At 36.8% G+C, this 27488-nt stretch overlaps 4 protein-coding genes and 1 long non-coding RNA gene across 10 annotated transcripts; 1 reads left to right on the top strand and 4 right to left on the bottom strand.

Moving 5' to 3' along the window:
• Positions 1-9: 9 nt before the first annotated feature.
• mcmdc2 (minichromosome maintenance domain containing 2) lies at positions 10-20508 on the top strand (the record flags this gene model as incomplete). 4 transcript variants are annotated; one of them, XM_079863120.1, is made up of 15 exons in its annotated part: positions 10-128; positions 328-458; positions 695-754; positions 1234-1429; positions 1503-1625; positions 1942-2043; positions 2568-2696; positions 2784-3018; positions 3101-3306; positions 3414-3580; positions 3960-4139; positions 4447-4583; positions 4952-5061; positions 5315-5472; positions 20289-20508. In XM_079863120.1, exons 1-14 carry the CDS (start codon positions 32-34, stop codon positions 5464-5466), a joined length of 2025 nt encoding a protein of 674 aa, XP_079719246.1. In that variant the 5' UTR covers positions 10-31. The 4 variants fall into 4 exon arrangements, with proteins under 4 accessions (XP_079719246.1, XP_079719243.1, XP_079719244.1 ...); XM_079863117.1 differs by lacking the exon at positions 20289-20508 and having other exon boundaries at positions 4952-5334; XM_079863118.1 differs by lacking the exons at positions 695-754; positions 20289-20508 and having other exon boundaries at positions 4952-5334.
• Positions 5314-8110, bottom strand: LOC307153578. Its single transcript, XR_013820174.1, has 6 exons — positions 8016-8110; positions 6771-6816; positions 6194-6254; positions 5910-5981; positions 5641-5707; positions 5314-5450 (listed from the first exon to the last, which is right to left on the bottom strand). It is a non-coding gene; the product is annotated as an uncharacterized lncRNA (long non-coding RNA).
• On the bottom strand, positions 8827-10628 carry tcf24 (transcription factor 24). Its single transcript, XM_079863597.1, has 3 exons — positions 10375-10628; positions 9601-10055; positions 8827-9434 (listed from the first exon to the last, which is right to left on the bottom strand). The coding sequence occupies exons 2-3, from the start codon at positions 10036-10038 to the stop codon at positions 9333-9335; spliced, it is 540 nt and encodes a 179-aa protein (XP_079719723.1). The 5' UTR covers positions 10039-10055; positions 10375-10628; the 3' UTR covers positions 8827-9332.
• Positions 12005-20363, bottom strand: ppp1r42 (protein phosphatase 1, regulatory subunit 42). Of its 2 annotated transcripts, none has more exons than XM_079863121.1 (9): positions 20176-20363; positions 17687-17825; positions 16955-17121; positions 16701-16839; positions 16098-16214; positions 14484-14601; positions 14080-14211; positions 13096-13228; positions 12005-12292 (listed from the first exon to the last, which is right to left on the bottom strand). In XM_079863121.1, the coding sequence occupies exons 1-9, from the start codon at positions 20205-20207 to the stop codon at positions 12250-12252; spliced, it is 1020 nt and encodes a 339-aa protein (XP_079719247.1). In that variant the 5' UTR covers positions 20208-20363; the 3' UTR covers positions 12005-12249. The 2 variants fall into 2 exon arrangements, with proteins under 2 accessions (XP_079719247.1, XP_079719248.1); XM_079863122.1 differs by lacking the exon at positions 20176-20363 and adding an exon at positions 19873-19941 and having other exon boundaries at positions 12088-12292.
• Positions 20509-21650: 1142 nt separating the features above from the next.
• Positions 21651-27190, bottom strand: cops5 (COP9 signalosome subunit 5). Of its 2 annotated transcripts, XM_079863634.1 has the most exons (9): positions 27131-27190; positions 26844-27011; positions 26508-26742; positions 25761-25889; positions 25281-25346; positions 25094-25179; positions 24894-25005; positions 23970-24118; positions 21651-22900 (listed from the first exon to the last, which is right to left on the bottom strand). In XM_079863634.1, exons 2-9 carry the CDS (start codon positions 26978-26980, stop codon positions 22810-22812), a joined length of 1005 nt encoding a protein of 334 aa, XP_079719760.1. In that variant the 5' UTR covers positions 26981-27011; positions 27131-27190; the 3' UTR covers positions 21651-22809. The 2 variants fall into 2 exon arrangements, with proteins under 2 accessions (XP_079719760.1, XP_079719759.1); XM_079863633.1 differs by lacking the exon at positions 27131-27190 and having other exon boundaries at positions 26844-27124.
• Between the last annotated feature and the right edge of the window lie 298 nt (positions 27191-27488).

Here is a 27488-nt window from a genome sequence, read left to right on the forward strand (position 1 = left end):
GCTGCTTCTCGCCCAACTGCCGAGCGGAGATATGGATAGTCTACTTTCTTTAAAAGAAGCAATAGTAATTTATTTAGATAGAAGTGGTGGATTACGTAAACTCATTGAAGACTGTAATGTCTTTAAAGGTTTGTTTATAAGGTTTGGGAGCATTATTAGCGCTTTAAATGCATCTAGTAGTTTCCCTCAGTGGACAGGAGCTCGTGCACGTGACACATACAGTGTCCACATCCGTTTTTATGTGACGTTTTAGATTAATCATTACATTTTATGTTGTTATTATTATTATATCCATAACTGTTGAAAGGGGGGGTAAATGTCTTTCAGGTGCACAGCAGATGGGGGCCGTGTATCGATTCAGTTTTGATGTAAGTCCCTCAGATATGCTTGAGCTCGACGCCCCACTGGGAGACTGTATACTACACGACCCTCTCAAAGCTGTTTCACTCTTTCAGTCAGTGAGTTGCACAAATGAAATATACAAAATACCCAACTTTTAGTCAGTTTACCTCACGTTTGCTTATCCAAAGTGGCATAGCCATGCATTTTCTCCCAGCAACAGTTTCCTGTTGGTGAAAAAAGAATGTCACAATGTTGTCGTGTTTTGTATTGTGCTTAACAGACCACATTGATATTTACATTTAGAAACTACTCTGTATTTCAAAAAAATGAAAATGCAGTGGTTATTTTTCAGGTTTGTTTTCTGTCTATAAAAACTCTGTCACTTATTGACCATTTAGAAACAGAAAGCCAGGTAAGGAACAGCTTAATTAAATTCACATTTCACTTATTTTTGTTTGTTTATGTGTTCACTACTGGTCAAAAGTTTTTAATGTTTTTGAACTATTAAACAGCAACTTTTTTCAACATTGATAATATTAAAAAATGTTTTGCAAATCAGCATAGAATGATTTCTGAAGGATCATGTGGCACTGAAGACTGGAGTAATGGCTGCTAGTGTTCCCATCACAGGAATATATAAAATTTATTAAATAGAAAGCAGTTCTTTAAATTGTAATAAAATGTCACAATATAAAAAAAATTACAGTATTTTTGATCAAACAAATGGAGGCTTGGTGCGCATAAGAGACAAAAAATATTCCAAACTTTTGACTGATAGTGTATGTATGAGTACAGACTTGGATATTCTTGAAATTCACTAGACAATCATATAATAGAGCCATCAGTGTATCAAAATATAAAAAAACATAAGGTAATTTTTTTTTTCTGTAGGTTAATGTTGTTTTAAAGCCAACTCACTTGCCGCCTTTTCCTGACTATTGTTTGGATCTCTCTGAGTTTCCTCGTGGATATGGTCCAATGAGACCTTTTGCTTTGGAGGGCCTCGTAATTGCCATGACACGTGTCACCAAATACACACAAGGGGCCAGATTTCTCTGCTCAGAAGAGACATGTCCTTGCTCAAGAGGTAGGTAACCTAATTCACTTTATGGGTATTATTTGTTATTTTTCTACTACACAATTTGTCAATTTGTCTAAAGGGTTTCATCATATCAGAGTTCATGCACCGGGTGCCACAGAGTCTGCCACGGTTAGAAGTGATTTTACCTGCTTTCTCTGCTCTTCACCGCTGAAAGAAGATGTGAAATCTCGTGTTTTAGGGGGTGAGACTACATCAATTAAAAAAACATTATTGAAATATTATATAAAATATAAATTTGATACATGAGGGGAAAGAAATCAGTGAACTTTATAGTTGCAAACACTACCATTCAGGTTTGTGATCAGTATGATTTAAAAAAATAATAATACTTTTATTCAGCAACGACACATTATGCATTGATCAAATGTGAAAGTAAATATATGTATAATGTTATTAAATGTTACGTTAACTTAAGTTCAACAGAAAACAGTTATTTTATAGACTAAATGTTATGTGTAAAATTGGATATATATATATTTTTTTTATTCAATTCACAGATAAACAGCTGGTTGAGCTCATACATGAAAAAGCAGTGGATATTTTGGGAGTTCATGATGCTGCTTCCTTGAGATATCAGTCCGTCACCCTTTTTCTAAGAGGTAAATGCACTTTTTGTTTGCTTTTTGCTTTTACTTTCTCATGGTATTGCAAATAAACTTCACTTTTAAACCAACCATTATGAAATAATCCAGTTAGTTTGTTACTTGTCATGCCTGATTAACCTGGTTTTCATAAGGTTGAATCAGAGCTCTCAAATACATAAACTGCCGAAACACATCCTCTCACAGTGTCTTTCAGTATTAGATTGGGTGTTCCTGTCTCCTTCAATAATATTTCTCAGTTAGCCAACTGGAGAGGCCACAGATTCTCTGGACGGTATTAGCATATTGTGTTGACCTAGTATTAGTCTGGAATTCAATACGCCAGGCTCTAGTTACTGAACATACATGTTAATAAATGTAAGGTACACTCATTAGTTTCTACAAGTCATAGTGGAATCATTGTTTAAAAGAGCCTGCAGTGTTTCTTTTGGCAGTCGTGTAGGTGGCGAGCCTGTTTCTCAAAATAATAAGTGAAGACCAGCCCCCAACTGTGATTGTTTTGTTTCTCTTAACGTAATTAGATGAACTGTGTAACTCCATGAGAATCGGCCATCTGTACCGAGTTGTGGGGATTCCAGCTCATGTGCACCAGTGGCCCAATGTAACTTGGAGTGTCGAGGCTTGCAGCATCCAACCATGGACCCCAAAATGTAAGGTCTTGTTTTGACTTTGATGGTGAAACAGCCAGGCAAATTCACAGCATGTCAAAGTCATTTGCTCCTGACTGCCGCTCACAGGCTCCTGTCTGGTTAGCAACAACTTCCAGAACCTGCAGGCAGCCTCGGCCTGTTCCCCGTGGAGGTTCGCTGCCATTGTAGCCAACTCATTCGGTTCCCCGGTGATCCCACCGGGACTCTACAACACATTAAAGTTGGGGCTACTTCTTAGTTTGGTGCAAACTGAAGATAATCCAGACTCGCCCAACCACCTGGATGTGCTTGCTATCACCAGTGACAGTCTAATAATTGATAGGTACAGCTTTATCAAATGCACATATCCATTTTGATAATGATCATCAAAATATGATGCATAGTATGTGTTTATTCGTTGACAGGTTGATGAGATATAGCCTGCCATTGGCCTCACGAGGCATTCATCATGCGCTGACAGGAGAGCTGTTGGCATCTTTATCTAGAGATGAACATGGAGCAGGTACCGCCAATATCCATGCAGGTTCAGCTTTGCTGGCATCTGGAGGAGTCTGTCTGCTGGGAGACCTCACATGCTACAAGAAAGACAAGATGGACATGCTTCAGTCTGGTGCCAATTAATTGTTTAACATTATTTCTATCGCAGATGACAGCTAGATATGAAAAACTGTACATGCATTAAAGCACAGCAAACCTAAATACTTATATTTCCTTCAGCTCTTGAAAGCAGAACTGTGTCTGTTTTCATTCCTGCCAAGAAGTATGGTGATGATATAGACCAGCAGCTCTCCTTCCCCATCCAGTGTAACTTTTGGGCCTTAGCTGATGCTGCTTCCCCCTCCAAGAGGACAGCCAGATGTGATAATGTAGTGCTGGGTTCTGTGGTGGGTTCATATCCAATCTTATTATAGTCAAATGGAGTTTTTCCTCAGGAAATGAGATGGGAATGATAATGTGGGAATTTTATAAGCAAGCAGTACATACCAAAAGACTGATTAGAAGGAATGCTGGAATGCTTCACAGATGACCCCACCTTTTTCTGTATTTGGGAACAGGAACCAGAGACAATGCCATCTATTTTAGGAGAGTTCCTCATTGTGCTAATTTGTAACAGTTGTTGAACCGCACCCTCGGTTACTCCAAATTGTCTAAAAAATGACTTGGTGTTATTTTATATTACTACATCAGTAAATATTTAAAGAAGTCATGGTTTTACAACATCTGCTTATTTGATAGTGATTACGATTTATTTTATAAATGCAGGAAATGGGCTCAGTTCCCCTTCAACTTGCAGGGGCATTTGGACTCGTAGTCCAGTGTAGAGAAACAAGCGGCAATCATCCACTTCTGTCCATGACAGTGCATACCCTGAGACAGGCCATGTGCCCAGGAGAACCCCTTTACCCAGCATGCATGCAGTTTACCACACAAGACTACAAAGAGGTGTGTCAATAATACACTACCGGTCAAAAGGGATCGGAACCCCTTTAAATTGTAATAAGGTGCATTCACATCAAGATTTCAACTTGTAAAGCGCTCATGCAGCCATTCAGCTTTGGTGAACATAAAAGGTTTCTTTAAAAAAATATTAATTCTTACCTTTTGGCCAGTAGTGTACAGTATAACACTGAATTTGGACTGCTTGTTTTTGGTTTTCTAGTTTGAAATGTTAAAGATTTTAAGTAATGTGCATAAGGTTAGACTTAGTTACATGAAATAGCCTGTTTTTCCACACTTGAATATCTTCTAGCTCTTGGCTCATGCAAGAGAGCTGAAGGTGGACATGAGCCCTGAGGCGGAAAGGATGATCCATGGCTATTACATGGCCAGTCGCAGGGTTCGCTCAGACTCAACACAGAGATCCTCTGTCACTTCTGTCAAACTGCTGTAAGCACTACAAAATTAACAGTTTGCAGCAGCATTTGAACCGATTTAAAAAAGGAAAGCTACATAACGGCAACTCTTCTTTACAAAGCTGTAGACCACTAGATGGAGCAGTTATATTGCAAGTCTGCAAATTAAGCACTTCCCCATTTCCAACAGATTGTCAGCAAACAGATGTGTAAATTATGATAGTTTATTTAGAGATAGATGGAAGACATTTGTACACCAACAACTGGTTAAAAAAGGGATGGGGGGATAAAGCATAATTAAAGAATCCAAACTACTTCTGTAAAACAAGCAGTCACACCACAAATAGATTTAAAAATGTAACCATTTCATACACAACTGATATTGTTTACTGGTTCTGTTAGGATTTCTCTGGCCCAGGCTCATGCTAAACTCAGTCTGAGAGAGCAAGTTCTGGAGGAAGATGCAGTCATTGCAGTACTGCTGTGCGAGAGTTCAATCACCCTAAAACATGGTTAGTTCTCATTTTATTTCTAAAGTCTAAACAAATATACAAAAAACCTTTGAAATCCAGTCAGTCATTCTAAAATGACATTCAGTAATGAAACAAAATCAGGAATGTTTTTGATAATTTATTTCATTGTGCATTTGATCACAACCCATTCACATTTTAGCACTTCATTACTAGTTTAAAGTTAGGATAAAGCTCCTGTTACTGTGTGTGCGTTGAGTGTTTGGGAATGAGAAAGTTTGTCTTGGGAATGCAGGGGCCTCTGCGCTTGTTTTTCCACCCGACGCAGTGTTTCCCTGTGCTCTTCATGACCTGGACTCCTTGCACCAGCGGGACCTTACACTGGAAGAATCCCGCAAGCAGATCTTGAATTTTGTGCACACCTACGCAACCTGTATAGAGGAATGAAGCAAGGTATTACAAGCAGGAACTAAGCTTTAGCCTATTTAAAATCAAGACATGTCCTCAGATAGTCACAGTTTCAGCACCCCAGTCTGGTCTGATGGGTAAACGGCGAATATGTGAATTCATCATGGCAAATGACATTAATATCAAATATAGAATTGATTGTATATAATTTACCAGTATACAAGTAACCAGTCTTCATTCATCAGCACTTCTGTCACCATTTTCTAGTTTGTCCTTCGATCTGGTAGGGGAGGTAGAATAAAATCAATACTGTAGTATTCTCAAATGGGGTTCTGGGTAGTCAATTCAATTCTGCTGTTGCTTCAGGTTTCAGATAGTCACAGTGTCAACAACCCAGTCTGGTCTGATGGGTAAACGGCGAAAATGTGATATCATCATGGAAAGTAACATTATCAAGTATAATGAATTGTATATAAATTTACCAGTATACAAGAAACCAGTCTTCATTCATCTGCATTTTTCATGTCACCATTTTCTAGATTCAGTCCTTCGATCTGGTAAGGGAGGTAGAATAAAATCAATACTGTAGTATTCTCAAATGGGGTTCTGGGTAGTCAATTCTGCGGTTGCTTCAGAAAGTCACAGTGTCAACAACCCAGTCTGGTCTGATGGGTAAACGGCGTAAATGTGATATCATCATGGTAACAAGCAATTTTCAAAAATACACATTTTGCACTCCAAAAATTAAAAAAAAAAAAAAATTAACTTGCCAGTCTTCATATGATCTGAACTTCTCAGGTCACCCTTTCCTAGGGGAATCCTTGGACCTGGTGGGAGGACAAATAAGATCAAATTTAATGCTGGTGAAATCTCAAACAGGCTACTGGCTAATCAACTCTGCTGTTGCTTCAGATAGTCACAATATCAGCAATCCAATTTGGTCTGATGGGTAAACGGCAAAACGTGACTCATCATGGCAACAAGCATTCCTCAAACACTCATTTCACACAAAAGAAAAACATTGAAAACACAATGTATATCTAAAATAAATAATTTCTCTTCATCTGCACTTCTCGACACCCTTTACCAGTAGAAATCCTTGAACCTAGTGAGGATAAGTGAAGGAGGCTATACATCCTTACTCGCATACTAAACAGTCAATTGCTCTGCTGCTGCTTCAGATAGTCAGTTTGTGACTTTGTACCCCAATGTTGGCATGAAAAGTAAACTGCAAAAACAAAATCATTCCTTTTGGTTTAACCAATCCGACACGCATTACATCCCAGTAATCTTGTCCACATCTTTTAGCTTTAAAAATCAATTTAGCAAATTCAGTTTCTTACCTTTGCATTGATCATTTCCACTGGCTGCAGCCATCTTCATCTGCCTCTGTGATTGAAAAAAGGATAGATTTAACTTCTAATTCTAAGTAAAGAAACATGACAAAAGCAGCAGAAAGTTATGAATGTGATCACTAATTACCCATGTTATTTCAGTTATTGATTTAGTGCCTCAAATAAGCAGCACTGAGGGAAAAGGAAGATGAAAAACTCAATTCCACCTCAAAAAGATGACTGATGATCTAGAGGTCAAAAGGCATTGTAACACAGCTTGAGAGTAGACCCTCACACACAAACACAAAGGCCTAGGCAAGGCTAGTTCAACTCAAGGTCAGGACCTTTACCAAGACCACAGCACCTCCAAGTGAATCAAAGCCCTGATTACCCAATCCAGGTCATGTAAGACCATTCCCAAACCAGCCAGGCCACACAAGGGACAGCAGACCTATGCCGGACAGAGCACAGTCCTGCCGACAGCAGAGCAAATGGCAAAGGAGCAATTTATCACCAGATCTGGGACACCCACCTGCCAAAATGATTTATAACAGTCCTCATGGGATACTTAAAACCTTTTCTAAGATAGGTCATGATTACAACAGGATTTGACAAAATCATGTCACATTACAATATTGATCATACGGTCCTAAAGAAACGTAATACATCCAATCAAAACTACTGTATTCACTTTGGGCTCAAGATAAACCCTTCAAACGAAGTCTAAAGTAATTTGAGATCTCTTCTCCACATCATTGCTCAAAAGCTCATGAATAAAAATATAGTCAATTAAGTCATAACGTATATAGGTAACGTTAATTTTTAATACTCGTCCAATTTAAGACGTGAACGCTTAACAGTAAAAGCACATATTTGGGCTGATCTGTTTTGCAACTGGACGAGCTGACTCATCACCATGAGGTCTTTTTTTACGGTCTATGAATGCGACTCATTAATATGAGAAATAGCGCAAGTCGTGCCTGGCGATCCATGATAATGCTCGGGACTGACTCAGTTGCTCAAATCCTTCAAATTCCAGTTATTAATGACTAATGATGCTTCTACGAAACGACGTCGCAAATTCGTATAATAACTTCGTCTTTTTGTAACACGTGTGGGATCCAACCACGTGGCCAACCCAGGATGCAAAAATCTCTAAACGAGCTTATAACCTCATGAACAGTTCCACAAATCGCTGCAACAATACTTTCACTAAGAATGCATCAGTACAACTATTACTTGAAATACATTTACCTCAAGTTATACTGCAACACGTAGAACGTGCGACCAGCTCAGTCCACTCTCGGGAAGAAAAGGATGTGACGCATGCGTACTTCGCGTTTTAAGTACTTCCTAGTAGGACCAGCACATGCGTGCTGATGTGCTAGACTAGTGTGAAGAAATAAAATCGGCTGAAACTGTTTAACTCTGGCATATGTTCATATGTTTGTATTGATATCAATCCAAAACACAGTAAAGTTTAATGAAAATTCTTTTGGAATTTGATTTCTTTAATGAAAGAAGCTATTGAATCTAGCTACTCAAACCTAAAGTAGCCTACACACACACACACACACACAAACAATAGGCTAGTAAGCTATAAAATATATATTATATATGACTATATATTATACCTTATTTAATAATAATATCCACAATTTAGATAAAAATGATCAGTCAGCAATATAGGCTACTTATTTAGATCAATAGGCCTAGTGCAATTGGGGCTATAAACATTTTGCTTTAGAGGGTTTAAAACGGCTTTACAGAGTTAACACTATTCATTGCTTCCACAACTTTTCAGTAATTTGTCATGACTAAGCTTTAAAGTTTTTTTTTTTATGTTTCCATGATAAATTTCACAGCATGCTGCCATCGCATGAGATATATAAGCCTATTAGAACTGTAAATAAAGTTTAAAATAATTAAATATTTTGATAGGTTATTTAAAATGTTCAGTGCATGTCAAATACCTTGGAACACATTATATTGCATATTGGGAATGATCGAAAAACATCGATAAGAAAATTGATAATAAACTTGAGATCAGTGTAATTTTATTTTAAGAATTGTTTTATTTATTATTCCACATACTATTCACGTGAAAAGAAGAAAGGGGGTGGTGATGCTATTGTTGCGATTCTGACAGACCACTTCACATGACGAATGTTAAGTTATTCACACATGCATTTAGTGCAAATGTTGTAACAGAAAGTGCATAGCCGACAGCTCAAGCATGACAGCTCATTATAACCCAACACACGGAATTTCAGACAAGTACAGAACTGCAAATAGCTACAGAAGTCTGAGCAGAAACCCACAGTTAAAAAACACAAAAGTTTAATATTTCAATCTTATTTACATATTTGAAATAATTAGGATATATTAATATGCACAATTAATCAGTCTGTATGGCAACATAATTCAAAGATTTCTGTTCATTATAGCGTAAAACAAAATTTTACAGGCTGCAACTGGACAATTTATGCAACAAAATTACTAAAACAACTACATTTTTTAACCTTCATTTTTAAATCATTACCTCCAAAAACATTTTGTGCAAATAATAGGCTATGTTTGAGACGATGATGAAGATGCCCCTTGATTTTCATTCGAGTTACCCAGGAACTGGCCAGTGGCACCGATATACAATCTTGAACGCATTGGCCATTTCTGAAAGACAAAAACGATGAATACAAACACTTATTTTAAAACTGTTAGAATAAACCTCAATCTTAAAGTAGCCTATTCAAAACAAATGTGAAAATGTTCTACTTTAAATTTCTATTTCATGGTAAAATAGGCCAATAACTGAACAGCAGAATTGACCAAAACTTACTTTCACTGGATGTAAGTAGCCATCGCCTTTAAGTGAATTCAAAGCTTCAGTTTGTTTTGTGTTGTCCTCTTCCATCCCTTCCTCTTGTAAGGTTCTCGTTAAATGCGCTATGTATGTGGTTGCCAATATCAAGACGTCGAGTTTGGACAGTTTGGTGTCCGGTGGCACCGACGGTAATGTTCTCTGCAGCTCGAGGAACGCATGCCTGAGCGTCTGCACGCGACTCCTCTCGCGCGCTGCGTTGGCTGCTGCGGGTCTCCCTCTGCCACCGAGGCCACTAGACGGGACCACCCTGGAGTGGGACAGGGCCTCTGGGCGCCGGCTGTCCGCTGAGAGCGTGTCGGGACTGGGGCTCGAGTTGGGGCTTGATGCGGGACTGTCATCCATAACTGTCACGGAACCAATGCCATCCATACGGATCGACTGTCTTCCAACCATTGAAATCACCCCTTAACCTGGATAAAATAGTGGGCTATACGTTAAAAATACACATTTAAATAGGCAAATATTGAAGACTATGTCAAAAACACGTTTAAGCTCATACACTCGTTAAAAACTTTTATGGGAACATTTGCCTCAAGTGAGTCCAAAAAAATCTCATATCCATGAGTCATTCAAAGTCAAAGCAATAAAACAGCCTAATATAGCCTACGCCTTAAGTTATGATTTAGGCTACATTAAATCATATCAGAACATGCAGTTTTAATACAACTCTTTAAGTAGACTTGTAAAGGTGCATTTTCATGAGAACTTACTGAAATGTTATAATCATACCTGTATTATCGTTTCAAGTGCTGTCCTAAGAAACACACATCAAGGCATGAAAACCTCCACAGCTCGGCAAAAGTACCGTTGTAAAATATTAGTCCCTTTCTCGTTGTAAAAATATATGTACAGTCGTGGTGCTGCGCGTGAAAGGTCGTCTACGGATAGGCTGTATGTCCGCGCGCACGCAGCGTCCTCACCTGAATGACTGCGTAAAGTCTCATGAGCCTCTAATTTATCGGGCAACACAAAGAGCTGACAAGTGTTTCACTCCGGTGTAATTAATCAAAAGCCACAAAAACTCTGGCAACTGGAGCCGTTCTCGCATCGGTCGGTAGGAGGGTAGCCTACAGTCCATTTTCCGACGCCAGAGGCAGCATTTTTGGTTACTTTGTAAACCACTTTGTAATCCACAACTTCAGAAAATGATATAACATATTGTTTATTTAAGAAATAAATAGGCTACTCGTATCCCCTTTATTGGCTTTGTTTGGTTCTAATTTATTTTGTTTCAACAATATTGTAATTTTCAAGCTGGCAAACAGATCGTTGCATATTCGATCGGCACGGTGCTCACGACAATTTCATTGCCTATACTTTAACATTTAAAAAGGCATGTCGATATTATAATTTTGAGCCGCAGACATCAGCTTCATTTTCTGGGACAACGCCAATAAATAAACTCTAAACACTGCAATCAACTGGCATGCTTGAGGAAATTCTTGTGAGACTCCAAATTAATCATTCTGTTTTCCGCAAACGGAGATGTGGGAGAATTAATGAATGGAATTATTCATAACATGTATATCTGAGACTGTTCTTAATAAACATTGTTTTCGTAAGGATGAAGTAACAGTATTGCCCGCAGGCCAATAATTATGAAGCAGAGCAAATGAGGTTAAGTAAGCTTCTCTGTCTAATTACTCTACATCTTTCAGAGGTTATACCCTGGTGTAGATACAAATTTCCCAAATACGCAGAAATTACATTCGTGCATTACTGTACTCGCCGCGTATTCTATAGGCCTATATGTCTAAACATTATTATAAAATCAGTTTTATATTTCATATTCATTTACCGTTCCAGTCCAGAACGCAGTGTCCATGATGTTGATAAATCTGCTATAATGTGTAAGTTTAAATAAATCCTCAGTCAGAAAAAAAGTTAGCTATGAATCTTAAAGATAATATGATTAGCTCTGAATGTAAAGGACTACCTATTTAATTAGTAATTTAATTTAATTTTAAAGCATGATGCAGTGAGATTTGGAGCATTCATTTGTTACAATACTCCATATTTGATCAGATAAATATAATAAATATATTATTTGATAAAAAAAACCAAAAAAACACAACATACTAAAAAGTATATTTGATAATGTAAATAGCCTAACTAAAAGCATTATCAAACCTTAAAAATAGAAAATTAAACTATAGATGTAGTCAATATCTGTGATTTCACAGAGAATTTCCAATGGCAAATAAAATCTCACTTTGAGATTTTGTTATTAAAATGACCTATTTCAACTAGGATTTTTTAAAAACTATTTAATGAACAATAACATTACTAATACATGTATATCCTTATCCTAAAGAATGATGTACAAAACATGATGATATTAAAAATACTCAAACATTTTGCAAAGTAAATTTATTACAAACAAACAATCAAACACATACACAAATATTTAAGAAATATAATTGAAGATGCAAACTAGGCAGTGCAAAAGACTTGTCACGGGAGTGCATTATGGTGAACCTGCTCAGAAATTCACATTGTATGTAAGTTGCAGAGCTGAAGACTCGCTGTATTGAAAGTAGGAAAAGTCCTCACACAAGCCAAAAGGACACTGATAAAGGGTTTTAAATCAGCAGTTTCAGATTTTCAGAGTTTGCCACTCCGCATTGGGATATTTAGCCCTCTTGACCTGTGAACACACCATAACATTCATGAATTAAGTAAATAAAATGAAATGTCATGAATTACAATATTAACACAATATTTAAACAATATTTGTTGACTTTTATGCTTTTTGTGTTTCATTTTTTTTGTGTTAATAGTCAAAATAGTAAATAGTTAATATTAAAAATAGCCAAGAACAATAACATTCTGGCACACACTGTCTAATATAAGCTTATATAAATTATCACTAAAATCCTTCTGTTACTGGACCCCTATAATAACATAGAAAATTAGGGCTTTAAACAACTGTCATTCAGCATTATCATTCTTTTTACTCATACTCTTACTTGTTACGTTTTTTTTTCTTATAAGCACAAAAACATTCAGTTCATATTTATTGTAGCTACATTAACAAATCATTTCTGCATTTCAGAGGCCACACACTGATAAAGCAACTGATATGATAAGCAATAGGATTAACATATTTAGAATGTGAGACATCAAAGGGGTACGATTTGTGCAGTAAAAGATGATGTCACATTACACAGCACAGAACTGTGGTTAACCTCAGGCTAGTTCTAAAGGAGAAAGCTGTTTATTTGCATGGGTGGGAAAAATAAGAGTCATACAACTTGACAAACAGCAGGCATTTATCCAGCATGTCTGAAGGCAACAAATGAGTAGTTGCATGCAACTTTACACCAATAGCTTTTATCTAAGAATTTCTTTCCCTTTTTTAATAGAAGATAAGTCGTAAGTATTGGATTTAAAAAAATAAAAAAATAACTAAATAGACGAATAGCATGCAGAAATTTCAGTTGTTCATACCTTCTTCCTCTGCTGTCTGCTTGAACTTGGTCTGTCCGAAATGTAACGCCGGGATTTCCAAATTCTGACGGCTTTCTAAGAGAGCTACTGCGGTCATGGGCAAAGAGATCTTGGGGGCCCCTTTGAATATCAGCTAAAGCAAAACACGGGTTAGTCACACATTGTCACAGAAACTGACATAATGGATGTAAGGCTTAGTTACTCAACCACATGCTGATGATATACAATAATGGAATGTAAATAAATTATGCCTTGCCCATTACTAGGAGAAATGGATTATAGCAAAATAAATAAATTACTGTAAATATCAAAGAACAATAATGACAATTTCATTGCAATGCACTCACCAAAGAAATTTTGTAAATTCAAATGCGATAATAGGGACATGTTAGGGCCCTGTTTTATTTGTAATACAAATTATAATATACAGTGTGTAAAGTCATATATTTAAATAATATAACATTTATTTTAATCCTCTATATATAATGCATTAATGTAAAATAATGACACACTCACTCACACACACACACGCACGCACGCACGCACGCACACACACACACACACACACACACACACACACACATAGACTTAATGGTTTTTATACTGTACAAACTGTATATTCTATCTCCTTACACTAACCCTAACCCTAAACCTACCCATCACAGAAAACTTTCTGCATTTTTACATTTAAAAAAATCCTCATTCTGTATGATTTATAAGCTTGTTTACCCACGGGGACCTCAATTTAGGTCCCCACTGTGACACGAGTCCCCATGAGTCTGTGTGCATTCAGGTTGAAGTCCCCACCGGGATAGAAAAACATGAACACACACACACACACACACACACACACACACACACACACACACACACACACACACACACACACACACACACACACACACACACACACACACACACACACACACACACACACACACACACACACATATACTTGCATATATATACAGCAAATATTTATACTTGTAAGTGGATTTGTGATTTGTCCTCTGATGTCTTTTTCGTCCTCTAGTTTCTTCTTTGCATCTTTTGAGGCTTTCCAGTTGATTAGAAACTGCCTAGACAGCTCATTTATTTGTTTTCCATCGAGGTCCTCTAAATATCAAAAAATAAATACAGTTTTTGTATAATTTTACTGACTAAATAATTATTTAAAATGCAAAGCACACCACCAATAAAAATAGCTGTAATTAAAATGCTTAATAAATATTATTGAAGTGTCATTAAAAGTGATAAATTACATACATAATATAATAATGATAAGAATTAAAAAGAAATAAATGACATAATAAAGGACAAACAATTTGAGCCATTCATTGATTCTTTTACAATAAATAATTACATTTTACAAGTTAGCTAATTCTCACCTAGAATTTTGCAGACAGTTATTAGTCTGTCCCTGTATTTAGGTTTGTGACACACCGGATTTCTACTCAGATCCAGTAGCCGCAGTTGAGACCATTGGCTGAACACTGTCTCTAACTCCTGAAAGCGTAGATAAAGGCATTACATTTTACTCTTAATCAGTGTAAAATAAAATCATTGGTAGACAGAGTAAAATGCATCTTTTCCAAATGTTCCAAATGAGATTTTGCATCCTGGAAGAATCCTGAACACTGAAAAGATTTTGAAGATTTAAAAGAAGATCTGCATGGTTAAAAATAATCAGGGCGACAAAGAGGGCACAAGCATGAAAAACAAATTAAACCAAAAATTTGGAGGGGCAAAAAGTATAAACAAAACATCAGCTTGTTTTAATAAATACTGTCACTCGGACTAACAAGTTCCCCTGGGCAGTAGTCCTCAAGCATGTTGCCTGCAGTGTATGTTTATCTAAGGACACATTAATCCAGGCTGGAAATATGAATACTCTCTGGACACGCTCTGATTGTTCATTGCCTTCCTGTCTCAACTAAAATGCTTCCACTTTTCAGTCCGCGTGCAATCAGCTCTAGCGGGACCCCAGCGAGCCGCGCGCTCTCAGGCTTTGATAAATGATCGTGTCAGGTCTGTCACTCTGAGGGCTTGGCTGGGAACTGCCCAGCGCCAAATTGCCCTCCCATGCTGAATGCACTCCTGACTGGGCCCTTTCCAGCCTCACACTGGGTTAATGATGGCCAGTTATGAACCTGTATTTGACCAGCGCTTCGATCCCTATCTGCACTGTCTGGCCGTGCGCCACTAACAGCCTCTGCAGTACCCATTTGTCACTCGGCTGACTGCCTGTCATAATCTATTTTAAAAATCCATAATGTTTCCTCTGGAATTGGACCAAACTGCGCAAGGCAGGAATTGATCCTTTGGGTGCTGTCGCCACTGAATCAATAGTGGCAAAGGGGTTGTATAAATTAAAGGAGATATCTGCTAAACATGAAAGCTTCCTCTGACACATGGATCACTATTATCGGTGGCAGTTGCTGAGAGAATTGTCTTTTGTGCTGTTGGACAAAGTTAGCGAGGTGCTTGACAAGGTTTTTTTTTTACTCGTTACACTACGGCAGAGTTCAGAAAGTGTTCCTTCACCAGTCTTTTAGTCACTGAATGTGTGATATCGATAGGTTGGAAAATCCCTTTTCCAGAGGAGGTTACTTTTCAGCTTTAGTTTCACTAAATGTTTGCCTCAAATGGTTTTTTAATACAAGGCTGAAGTTATACGGGGCACTGAGTGTATTTCAGAGGAAAATCAGTTCACTAAGGAAGGAGGAAAACTTGCGCTTGTTTAAATTGTCAGCAGAAGCTGTCCCTGGAGACCGGCCCGCTGATTTGTTGAATAATTCTGACCCTGTGCAAGTTGGGGGATTGCTGGAAGGATTTGTAAGATTAGGTTTTTGCACTACTCTCCCTCTATCATTTCACACTTCATAGGAACATACAATTTCATCGTATTTAAACAGAACAAAAATTGCGAAATGTAACTTTTATTGTGCTTATAAAATTAACCACTGTTCATAAGTATCTTATTTCTGGAAAATCATATTTACCTGTAAGTCCTGTAGCTGGTTATCAGCAGCAAAAAGATGGGCCAGTTGTCTGAGAGGGGCCAAGTCCCATATCTCATCAATGTTATTTTTGCAGATATTTAAAATGCACAGGGTTTCCTGAAAGAATATAATATAAATATAATTAGTAATGCACTTTAAATTTGAAACCAGTTCCACTTCTGGTGAATCAATGAAGATTTCACTGTTAGTAAAAGGAGAGCATTTAGGATTTTTTTTTGCGGGGGAAAAATTGGGTGCACTTACACTTGCAATTTCATTAATTATCAAAATAAACAAAATTCTCAACTTTTCGGTTTGTTTTCCCATAGCCTGGGCGGTAAATACTCCCTGTTGATTTGTCAGACAAGGAGGCAGCCACAGAGACCTCTTTTACCCTCATCAAATTTTGCACAGAACTGCTTTGATACACATCTTGGTCCTTGAGTCATACGCCTCTCTTCTGATTCTGACAGTAAACTCACAAGATGCTTCAGGACACTGTGCCATGTCAATCCAAATATAAGTGCACTAGATTGAAGATATAATTAAACAATCTAAGGCTCTTCTTCACTGAGGTGAATGTTAAAAAAACAAGTTACTCACAGAGAGGCTAGAAATGGATCGCGGGTCAAAGACCAGCTTTTCTCCATGGGGTAGTCTCTGACCTTCCACATGCAGCTCCTTCAGGCTTTTCAGCTCCTCTAAACCCTCCACCACAGTGATGCTGTTTCCTCCCAAGAACCTCAAATATAGAAACATTAGTAGGCAACAACAAAATATTAATTTCATACTTCATTTCAATGCAAGCAGGAATGTGATGAAAAATAATAACTATGCTTGCACTTTCATATACTTACAATTTGGAGAGATTATGCAGAGATGAGAGGTTCTCTATGCAAGAGATATTGTTATTTTGCATGTATAAATGTGTAAGGTTTGAGGCAAATCCCAAATTGCAGATTTGTGATATTTGGTTGTCATAAAGGTAAAGGACTGTGAGGTTTCTGCAAATCGATAGATCATCCTATGTGTTAAAGAGGGAAAATAATCAATAAACATTAAAAATATTGCCATTGAAAAGTTTGGTGCTGATAAGATTTTTTGATGTTTTTGATAGAAGCTCACCAAGGCTGCAATTATCATACAGTAAAACTGAAATATTGTAAAATTTAGGATAACTGTTTTCTATTTTAATATATGTTCAAATGTAATTTATTCCTGTGATGTCATTCATTTCCCCAGTCTTCAGTGTCACATGATCCTTCAGAAACCATTCTAATATGCTGATTTGGTGCTGAAGAAACATTTCTTATTATTATCAATTTTGAAAACAGTTGTGCAACTTAAGATTTTTGTGGAAACAGTAATACATTTTCAGGATTCTTTGATGAACAGAAAGTTCAAAAGAACAGCATTTTAAATAGATTTTTTTTTTTTTAATGTCACTTTTAATCAATTTAATGCATCTATGGTGAGCAAAGTATTAATTTCTTTGAAAAAAATCTTACTGACCCCAGACTTTTGAATGGTAGTGTAATATTTAATTTAATGGAAACTAGAATTTGAACACATTTGAACTTGAAACTTACAATGTCATCTATACTTTTGTTTGAAAAGTTTAGATGGGTCAGTTTCTTCAGATACTGCTGGAGAGATCCACTTCTGCAGGTTTTTGAGTGATTGCTTGATTTTGCGATCAGATGCACTGTCAGGCGGACCATAATGACTCTGTGTGTAAAAATATCACAGGATAGATTTCTCTTTTGCAGCACAGCATGTCAAGGGAATAAGAAGATTTATGAGAGAGCCAAAAACACAATAAGCAATGCAAGAACATATGATCAAATAGAATTTAGAGTACTGGGGTTGTAAACTCAGAATGCTACCCTATCTATTTAGTAACCATGGTAATTTTGCTTAGGAAATAGAACATTTTCAGATCTTAAAGGTGGAGTAATTTTTGGAGTGGCTAGCAATAGAAGCTAGCTTTGAAAGCATAAGATCCCACTCTTCCTTCAAACTGCTCTCCAAAGCCACGCCTCCTTCAAAACCATAGACTGTATGGACGTAAAAAAAAACTATGGATGTAAAAAAAAACTATGGACATAGTGTCCGTGACGTCACCCATAGTTTCTGAAGAGTGGTTTTGAAGCCCAAAAGGGGGCGGAGCCGGCCGTCGCCATCTTGGCAGCGTGTCACTGCACGTCATTCCCGGATAACCAAAAAATGGGAAAAGAGGCGTATTAACTAAGGTGACGTGCCGGCTAACAAACAAACGGCTAGTAGCGGCAATCCACCTGTCATTCAAGAGGCAACGCCCTTAATTATGCAGAAATGTAAGGCTTAATATAATTTAAACGGATGAGTTATAAAATAATTCACCCCCTCACAGTTGTCATGAAGGGCAAAATTAGCTATATAGACAAAAAACACTTTTTGTACCAGGCTGTAAACATATTTTTTTATATTCTCTTTTGGAGCCTGTCTCTAGTGGCCAGTCGATGAATTGCAGTTCAAGTCACTTCGGTGTTGGATTCAAGAGAGAGATCGGAAGGTTGCCGCTTGTTCAAAGCACATGAACGCACACAGCAGAGGTTCCAAAGCGTCACGAGACGAGAGAAGGCGTTAAACTACCTCATGTCTCAAATCACATAGCATTACAATAATAATGAACATAAACAACTTGAGAACTCTGACCTGTACCACCTGACTGCTGCAGATTCATTTAGGCGTGATACTGTTGCAAATTGCAATTGAAGCGTAAATTCAAATCACAAACCACTCAGAGTATAACGCCACAGGTTTCCATCAGTTCCAAACTATGGTAGTTATGGTGTGAACTCAGCATTTAAGCTCATTGTTTTGGTTCAGGAGGAACTGTAAAAGGTGGTTGCTGTTTCAGTTGTGGTGCTCGCTGACTGACGTCTGTCTAACTCTGCATAGCATGAAATGCGCTGATGACATATGATGTCTGCACTCGCAGGGTGCGCGAAGGTATGAAAATACATGTTGACAGGCAGGTAGGACACCGAATGCAATGATGGGACGAACATTTTATGGTCCTACGCCTTCCACAGACGATATATATATATATATATATATATATATATGTATATATATATATATGTATATATATATATATATATATATATATATATATACATTTAAATATTTAGACCACTTAAGTTAGTGATTGTTATCAGGATGTGAAGAGACTTTCAACCAGCATAACAAAAAAAAAATGTCTGGAAAAAATCGCCTATCCTACCTTTAAGTGAGAAATTAAGATCAGAAGTTTCTTTAATACAGCCCCTAATCTCTAAATATGAGTCTATATTGATTTTAAATAGGTTTTTGAAAGGAATAATTGATGTGGTGACCATTATTTCTTTGATGATATGTACTTTAGAGACAGCATAGTCAATTGACCCGCAAACCTTTGTCAAAATTACATATTTTTGAAAAGTGAGATCGAGGCTAAAGGTGAAATAGACATGTGACCTCACATTATCATAAAGGGAGATCTGTTCTCCCAAGGAAAAACAAAATAACTCAATACCCTTGAGATATACATTGTCTGTATAAGCTTGACACATCCTGCACATCTGCATGCTCCTGTATTATATTAAACACCTTACCAAAAAGACTTACTTGGAAAGTAATTATATTTTATTCCGTATACTGATTCTTCTCTCTATATTGTCTTTTAAGAACTCTCTATATTGTCAACCACACAGACGATGAACATTAGGACAGAAGTAATGGGAATACATACATCAACACATGACAGCAGGTCGGTTTTACACTTGATCTCAGAGCAGCAGACTATGGGGAGTTGACATGGAGAGCCTCTTAAAATCAATAACTTTCTGTGGTTACACTCCAGGGAACGGGATAAAGATGGCAGTTTGCCAATCTTTATAATACACCGCAGTATATTTAACAATATATTGCAATACACATAAATGAGCATTCTTATTTCTAATAGGCTAAACAATGACAAGCAACGTAGGCCACTGTTCCTATGTAAACAGAAAAGGCACACGCGCGCTATAAAATAAGCACTGCATCTTCTTACCTTAATATAAGTATAATACAAATGTTGTGCATTAACTGTGGTCAGGTATGAACGCAAAGTGTTTCTGCTGTTGTAATGTCCTTCTCTTTTCCTCTTGTCTCGGCTTTGTTTAGGAAGCGAGCTGATGTTGCCATGGCGAAGCGACGCGAGCGCAAGATCACGAGCCAGAGTTGTTCAAAATGTGGCATGACATTCTCAACCGAAGTGGAGCAAAGTTTACATTGTTTTAAATCCAATGTGGACTTTAGAACACGACGTTAACCGCTTGTACTGTTTCTCGATATATGTGTGAAAGAATGTTTTATGATGTTGTTAAAAGTCATTTATTCTACTAAGAGCTGTAGTAATTAATTAATAACCTGTTTAATTAATTTAAATTAGAATTAACTTCTATCATTAAAATAATAACATAAATGAACGTCTGAGTCAGTCTAATACATTTTATAAAGTGAAGGGATTAAATGACATGTGTAGAGGATTAAAAGGAGAGAGACAATTGTTTGGGAAGAAAAAATAGGTTCAAACCAAAACCTGTGGCCAACCATGAGGCTTGTTAGAGCAGACAAGACCCTAAAGGGATAGTTCACACAAAAATGAAAATCCTGTCATCGTTTACTCACCCTCAAGTTGTTCCAAACCTGTATGAATTTCTTTCTTCTGCTGAACACAAAAGAAGATATTTTGAAGAATGTCTGTAACCAAACAGTTGAAGGGCCCCATTGACCTCCACAATATTTTTATATGGAAGTCAATGGGGCCCGTATGGTTACCCATATTCCTCTAAATATCTTCATTTTTGTTTAGCAGAAGAAAGAAATTCATGTCAGAAACCATGTTTATCAGCTTCGGCTGGTAGACCGAATATTTCTCTCTTCTCTCTCATTCCAAGCTCAAGCTGCTGCCCCTTATAATGCATATCAGTGCGGTGGGCTCCGGTGGACAGAGGCACTGCAGTGACCCGTATATTGTTAGGCTATATACTGTGAAGGAATGTGCTTCCTGAGACTGAGTGACCTCTATTTAGCATGCAGAGTACTTGGCAGAAAGGAAATGTTGCTTTGGTTGGTTTAGGGACATAGAGGGGGAGTTCTCCCCTTTTCAGACTCTCGTCTAGGGCATTAAACATGTTTCAGCTCCTTACTGCCATGCTTGTTGAGATTATTATTATAAGGTCCAAAGAAAACATCAGTGCTACCAAATATCTTGAGGTCATAGGTCCCAAAGGCTAGTTTAACATTGTCCTTGTGATGCTGAGTATTTGCGCTTATCACTCGGATATATTCTCTTAATCACATATTTATCATAATTTCTCAATTTTTATTATTTTAAAACATTTTCTTTGGGTTCAGCAAATGAAGTGGAATTCCAAGTAATTTAAGAAGACTTGCTAATGGAAAACATACCGTAAAATTAGTTAATGGATTTGGCTGATGTTCATTTGCTCATGGAAAACACAATATGCTTAGGCTTAGGTTATATACAGTACCTCATCTCATTTATTCTCTCAACTCTCCTTTCCTTAAAGTATTAAAAATCTGGTGATGATTATTAGCATGATTTGTAATTACAATGGGTGAAATACAGAACTTAAGAAAGGTAATTTTTGATGACTGCTATTTGAATTAATTTAATCCTCTATGGACTAAACAATTGGTCATCATTACAAGAGCAAAAAAAACATACACTTTCAGGCCAAAATCCACAAATTGCACAGGGCATAATTGAACAGACTATTGCTTTTTCTGGAACATAACAGTACATTTTAAAATTAGGTACAAAAACGTGCACGAGGATGACGTCACCACTGTTGTCTCTAAGAAAATGCAGACAAGTTTGTGTGCATGAAACCACACAGGCGTTGAGTGTCTGCCCCGATAAAGAGCAGACACGCAGTGCTGAATAGACTCCACTGTATCGAGCTCCTGTTTCTGTGATGCATCAGTGACAGGCCACAGTGTAACACTCAGAATCCTGAAGGATTGTGTACAACGCAGAGACAACCTGCACAGGGTCGTCCTGACAGATGCGCTGTGGCCATGCCGAGCTGTGTTTACCTTTGGGCCGTTGAGTTTGTTATTCCATTATGTAATGCTATGACTGGCAAATATGAAAATGACCTCTTGCGGAGCACTGCAGTTTCTGTTAACATGTTAAATATAATGTTTTTAGGGTGTGTGAATGGAATACTGCTATTACAGATCCCGACACATGCTGTGGGAAATGGGAATGGTGCGGTACCGTGTTACACACTGAACCCAGAGGAGAATACATTTCAAACGTCTGGTAACATGCGGCGCTAAGGAAAACTCATTTGTCTTGATCTATAGGACAGCTTTGACGATGAGCTGCTCGAGTTAGAATTTCAGACAAGACTTTATTTTTAAGACAAATTGAGCCGTTTACAGATACTAAAAATTACATTTAGGTAAGTTAAGTTAAGAAAAGATGAAGCAAAAACACAATGTCCATCAACTAATAAACCAGAACAGCGTTTATTTCTTTGTTTAAACAAATGATGCAAATATTCCTACAAGGAGAATCGCTTTGAATCGTTCAAAGCTGAACCATAACGAACGAACACATAACTAAGCAAACACAGATTGTGAAGTCATCTAACTTCAGATCCTTCCAAGTTCAGTTGGTAGATGTGTTCACTTGATTGAAGAGTTTATCTTTGATAACCTGGGACATCAAACCATGAATTGCTTCAATGGTCGTTTTGCAGCTGAGGGGCAAAGAAAATGTTGTTATAGTGTTAAAATGCATAAAATGTATTAGGTCACTAGTGGCACTATAGTACAAGTAAAAAAAAAAAAAGGGGACTTTTTACACAAACAAGAGACTCATGAGCTCATACAAAATATGAATGTGAAATCAAGATTCAAAAGGATTTCAAAAGGAAGGATTTTCAAAACTAATGTACCACCCCTGCCCAAAATTAAAAGCACATTTTTTTAAACCATTTTAAATTAATTGTAGAACTTTGAACTTTTCAAAACTTTTTTACAGTTCTGTACAACAGATTTTTGTATTTATACAAATGTCTGAGACCACATTAAAATTCTGTACTTTAATTGAGAAAATTAAAAAGATAAAAAAAAATACCTAGATTACCTTTTTTTCAGGATTATATCGAAATGTTTTAAAAATGTAAAAACATTTTTTTTTAAATAATGTCTTGAATTTGAATTATCAGTGTGTCACATCTGAAATAGGGCTGTCAAAAGATTAATCGCGATTAATCGCATCCAAAATAAAAGTTTGTTTACATAATATATGTGTGTGCACTGTGTATAATTAAATTTGAATATATAAATACACACACATGCTTGTATATATTTAAGAAAAATTTGTAATTTATATATATAAAAAATTATATTTATATATAATATAAATTATATATAAATATATACAGTATATGTATGCAAATATTTCTTAAATATATACATGCATGTGTGTGTATTTATATATACAAAATAATTATACACAGTACACACACATATATTATGTAAACACAAACTTTTATTTTGGATGCGATTAATCGCGATTAATCTTTTGACAGCCCTAATTTGAAAATAAACTTGCCTTGCCCAATTCATTTCACATTTACATTAATCATTTAGCATTTAAATGAGGAGAGTAATAGAAGCAATCAAGCCAAAATATGTGCTGTGACTAGTCCCAGTTAGTCTAGCACAGTACACGTAGGGAGTTTTTTCCCAATTATTTATCATAACTGACACTTTATATAAAAAGGGAAGCACTTAATATTGAATCAATAGAGATTGTATTACCTGTCACGTGTTGCCTTTGCTAGTTTGTCCTCAGATTTCCTATCATGTGTGTCTAAGCCCAGCATGAAACTGCCTCGTCCCAGCTGGGCTTCAGCCTGCTCGAGCTTCTCCGACAAGTCAAAAACCTGTCCAGTGGTGTACTCTGCATTCTGAAGGAACAAGAGCCATTAACACCACCATTTCGCTTGCTCTAGACTAGAGTCTAGGTTAATGCACGATTTCACAACAATACTTAAACATTCACAACATGCCTTTCACTGATGGTCAATTCAAACGGTTTTTGAATTGTTTACTGAAGCCCCTTTAATGAGGTCTCAAAAGTTTGCTGAAGGTGAGGTTGTACACTGCCCAGACGAGGGTTCACAATAAAGACAGACTCAACGACTTAAGGTCTTGGTCTGTGGTGACAACGTAATCACTGACAACGCTTCTTTGGCGTAGCAAGACGCTCTTGACAAGTAGTCAATTTATCTCTAACGCAGCGCTCTGAGGCTGTTGTTTAAATAGTCTACAGCTCATTGAAAGTGTTAAACAAGGTTCATGACAGAATGTCGTAGTCAACTATGACAGGCTTTCAAAACAAATAGGTAAGGAAACAAAAGCAGCATCTACAAATATTAATCATGTGCACAGGTTGTCAACAAACCCCTGTCATATCATCAATCTCATCCACATAAAAAGACATGTACCCTCTAGAACAAAACATCCTGGATGATAAGATAATAATTATGTAAATAGTTTAACATAGATCATGGGAGACGATTTTGAGGGACGATTTTAGTACATCGTTGTCGCGTAAATGTACCCTTAGTTGCATATAATTATGCATAATTTACTACAGTATGTACATGTAACATGTAAAAAGGACACTGTAAAATAAAGCGTTAACTTAATAATTTTACACCAATAAAAGAGAGCGCTTACTGTCAGCAGACTGGAGGAGCTCAAAGTGTTGACCCAATACTTATTCCACAGCAGCTCTAGGAGTTTGCGATCCAGGGAAGACTTAAAATAAGCCACTTCTAAAGCATAATACCTAAAAGCAGAAGACGGTTTATTGTGACGTTCCTGTACAGCAAATTGAAATAATATACAACAATTTCCACAAGCACAGAAAAGCTTACTGTTTGCAGTGCACTCCAAAATCCTCAATCTTGTTAAGAGGTATAGTCTGGTATTCAGATGGACCCTCATCTGGAGGCTTGTAACCCTACCGTTAACATTTAAATATGTGGTGATGTAACTCATATAAATGAATAGACACATAAATATGAAAAACTACATGGTTACTACAAATAATTTACTGATTACCTTCGGATATGTCCTGAAAGCTCCAAGATTGACCTTCCCTGCGGATATAGTCCTTGTGGGATCAATCTGAGAAGGATGAAAAATTACAAAGACTGTAATTAGCAAAACAGTTCAGTCAAATCTAACAAATAAAAACACTGAGCTGCCAGTTTAGCAAGTGAAAGTTATGAGCGCCCAGCTTGCTATTTGCCCTCGGCACAAAATAAGCAATGGCAATGAAGGGTAAACTGTATAATGTATTCAGTTACAAAGCCAACAGCAATTAATCAGACACCACTACAAATGTCACCAAACTCTTTCGTATTTCGGGGGTCAAATATGGATCACTGATATTGCTGAATTTAAATTGATACTTCGTAGATGAGCTATTTTTCCCCCTCTGTCTTTAGAGATTAATGGTATAATGGTTCAGAAAGGACATTGCAAAATCAGCCCTAATGCAAAATAAGCAACAAGTTGAACATTTCCAACAGCACTTACCACTACTGCGACAAAGGGCTCTTGAAACTGCTGGTTTAGCATCTGAGTGCTGACATCTATGCCTGAGAGCCAGCAGCCGTATCCAGGATGACTGTGGTACCATCCAATGGCATTCTCCAACCGCCCCACCTAAATGAATCCATAGAAGAGCCTCAGAATTAATAACATTTCATCATATGCTGGCCATGACATTCACGGGGAGTTGACACATAATATGTCTATGAATGTACAAAGTGTAAACTATTTATTTAAAGATTTGTATTCTTTTTAAATCCCTATTTTGCCTTCATGAATTCATTTTAAACGGTCTTGTGATTTAATAAATACATTTTTAAAAGTGCAAATATTCCACAGTCTCTGAATGAATAAAAACCGAATGCATACAAATGAAAAAGAATAAATAAAATATTTTTGACGATTATATTATATCGCACCACAGAAAATCTCATGATTCAATATACACAATGCACGCATATTTAAGTTCCTCTGACGGGATCCTTTGTTTTAGGATGTTTACTATTTTTAAATCATCTTTTTGACATTTTTAAAAGGGCAAATATTCCATGTAATCTCTCAAATAATTAGTAAAATAATATGTTTAGAGGAAATTCAAAACAGCTCAAGCATACAAAATGTATCTTTAAAGCAGTGGATATTATCATATTTGGAAACAAAATATTTGCTTATTCTTATTAGCTATTTGTCTAATATGAATTTTAGAGAATCTGTTTGGTTGAGGTACGTTACCTGTTTAGCATTCTCTATATAAGCAGCCATGTATTCATAGGCTGCAGCCTGAGCATTGACTCGAGTTTCAGTGCCTTCCACGGGTAGAGCAAAACTGTCCATGATGATCATGGTCTCTCCATCCACCTTCCCCAGCATGAGTCCCATCACCTCCAGGTTTCCTCCAGAACGGGCATGCATCACCATCTTCAACAGTGCCAAAGCTGATATCTTGCAGTATTTAAAATAATGATGGCTGTAAAAAAAAAAAAAAAACGCAGATTAGAAACCTGTGTTATTAATCTTTCGAAAAAATGTTTTGAGGAGGAGGACATTCTTATGGTGTGGTATACTCACTCTTTAGTCCATGGTTTGGCCGCCAGAATCTCTTGTTGTTGCTTTTTATCATACTTATATATTTCATCAATACTCTGAACTTCCTGCATGCTGTTTGACAGCTCCCATGTTTTCATCGCTATGCTACTGCCAGCCATAGCTCGTAATCGGGTTTTATGTCAAGATGAACTATAACGAAGTATGTTAAACACCACTAGCAAATTAGGATATTTAAAGTACTAGATAATAGATCAAATGTTTAGTTTATCTAAATATTTAAACGCAGCATTTAGAGATCACTAACAAACCTTCTGCTGTATCCCTTTACAAAAACCAACTCTCAACCCTGAGTGAAGCTAGCTAGCATACGCGTGACTAAGGAATTATATTGGTATCAAAATAAAAGTCTCAACGTAACGCGACTGTTTAGTGAAGACAGCTAGCATACGCCTCAATAAAGTTTTATATTGGTATCAAAATAAAAGTCTCAACGTAACGCGACTTTTTATTGTTGCTAAGTCTATCTATCTATCTATCTATCTATCTATCTATCTATCTATCTATCTATCTATCTATCTATCTATCTATCTATCTATCTATCTATCTATCTATCTATCTATCTATCTATCTATCTATCTATCTATCTATCTATCTATCTATCTATCT

Source organism: Squalius cephalus (genome assembly GCF_949319135.1).
Source record: "Squalius cephalus genome assembly, chromosome: 25".
NCBI classification, from domain to species: Eukaryota; Metazoa; Chordata; class Actinopteri; order Cypriniformes; family Leuciscidae; genus Squalius; species Squalius cephalus.

Bases quoted from the DNA above. Each gene is read 5' to 3' on its own strand.
- tcf24 (XM_079863597.1), bottom strand. From the start codon at position 10,038: ATGGTTGGAAGACAGTCGATCCGTATGGATGGCATTGGTTCCGTGACA. The intron at 9,435-9,600 runs GTAAGTTTTGGT...TTTGTCTTTCAG, and splicing joins GCTACTTACATCCAGTGAAA to AAATGGCCAATGCGTTCAAG.
- ppp1r42 (XM_079863121.1), bottom strand. From the start codon at position 20,207: ATGCACAACATTTGTATTATACTTATATTAAG. The intron at 17,826-20,175 runs GTAAGAAGATGC...TTTTACACACAG, and splicing joins TGTATTATACTTATATTAAG to AGTCATTATGGTCCGCCTGA. The intron at 13,229-14,079 runs GTATAAATATTT...GTTTTGCTTTAG, and splicing joins AATCACAAATCCACTTACAA to CTGATATTCAAAGGGGCCCC.
- cops5 (XM_079863634.1), bottom strand. From the start codon at position 26,980: ATGGCTGGCAGTAGCATAGCGATGAAAACATGGGAGCTGTCAAACAGC. The intron at 25,347-25,760 runs GTAAGTGCTGTT...CATCCTTCTCAG, and splicing joins AGCCCTTTGTCGCAGTAGTG to ATTGATCCCACAAGGACTAT. The intron at 24,119-24,893 runs GTAAGCGCTCTC...TTGTTCCTTCAG, and splicing joins GCTCCTCCAGTCTGCTGACA to AATGCAGAGTACACCACTGG.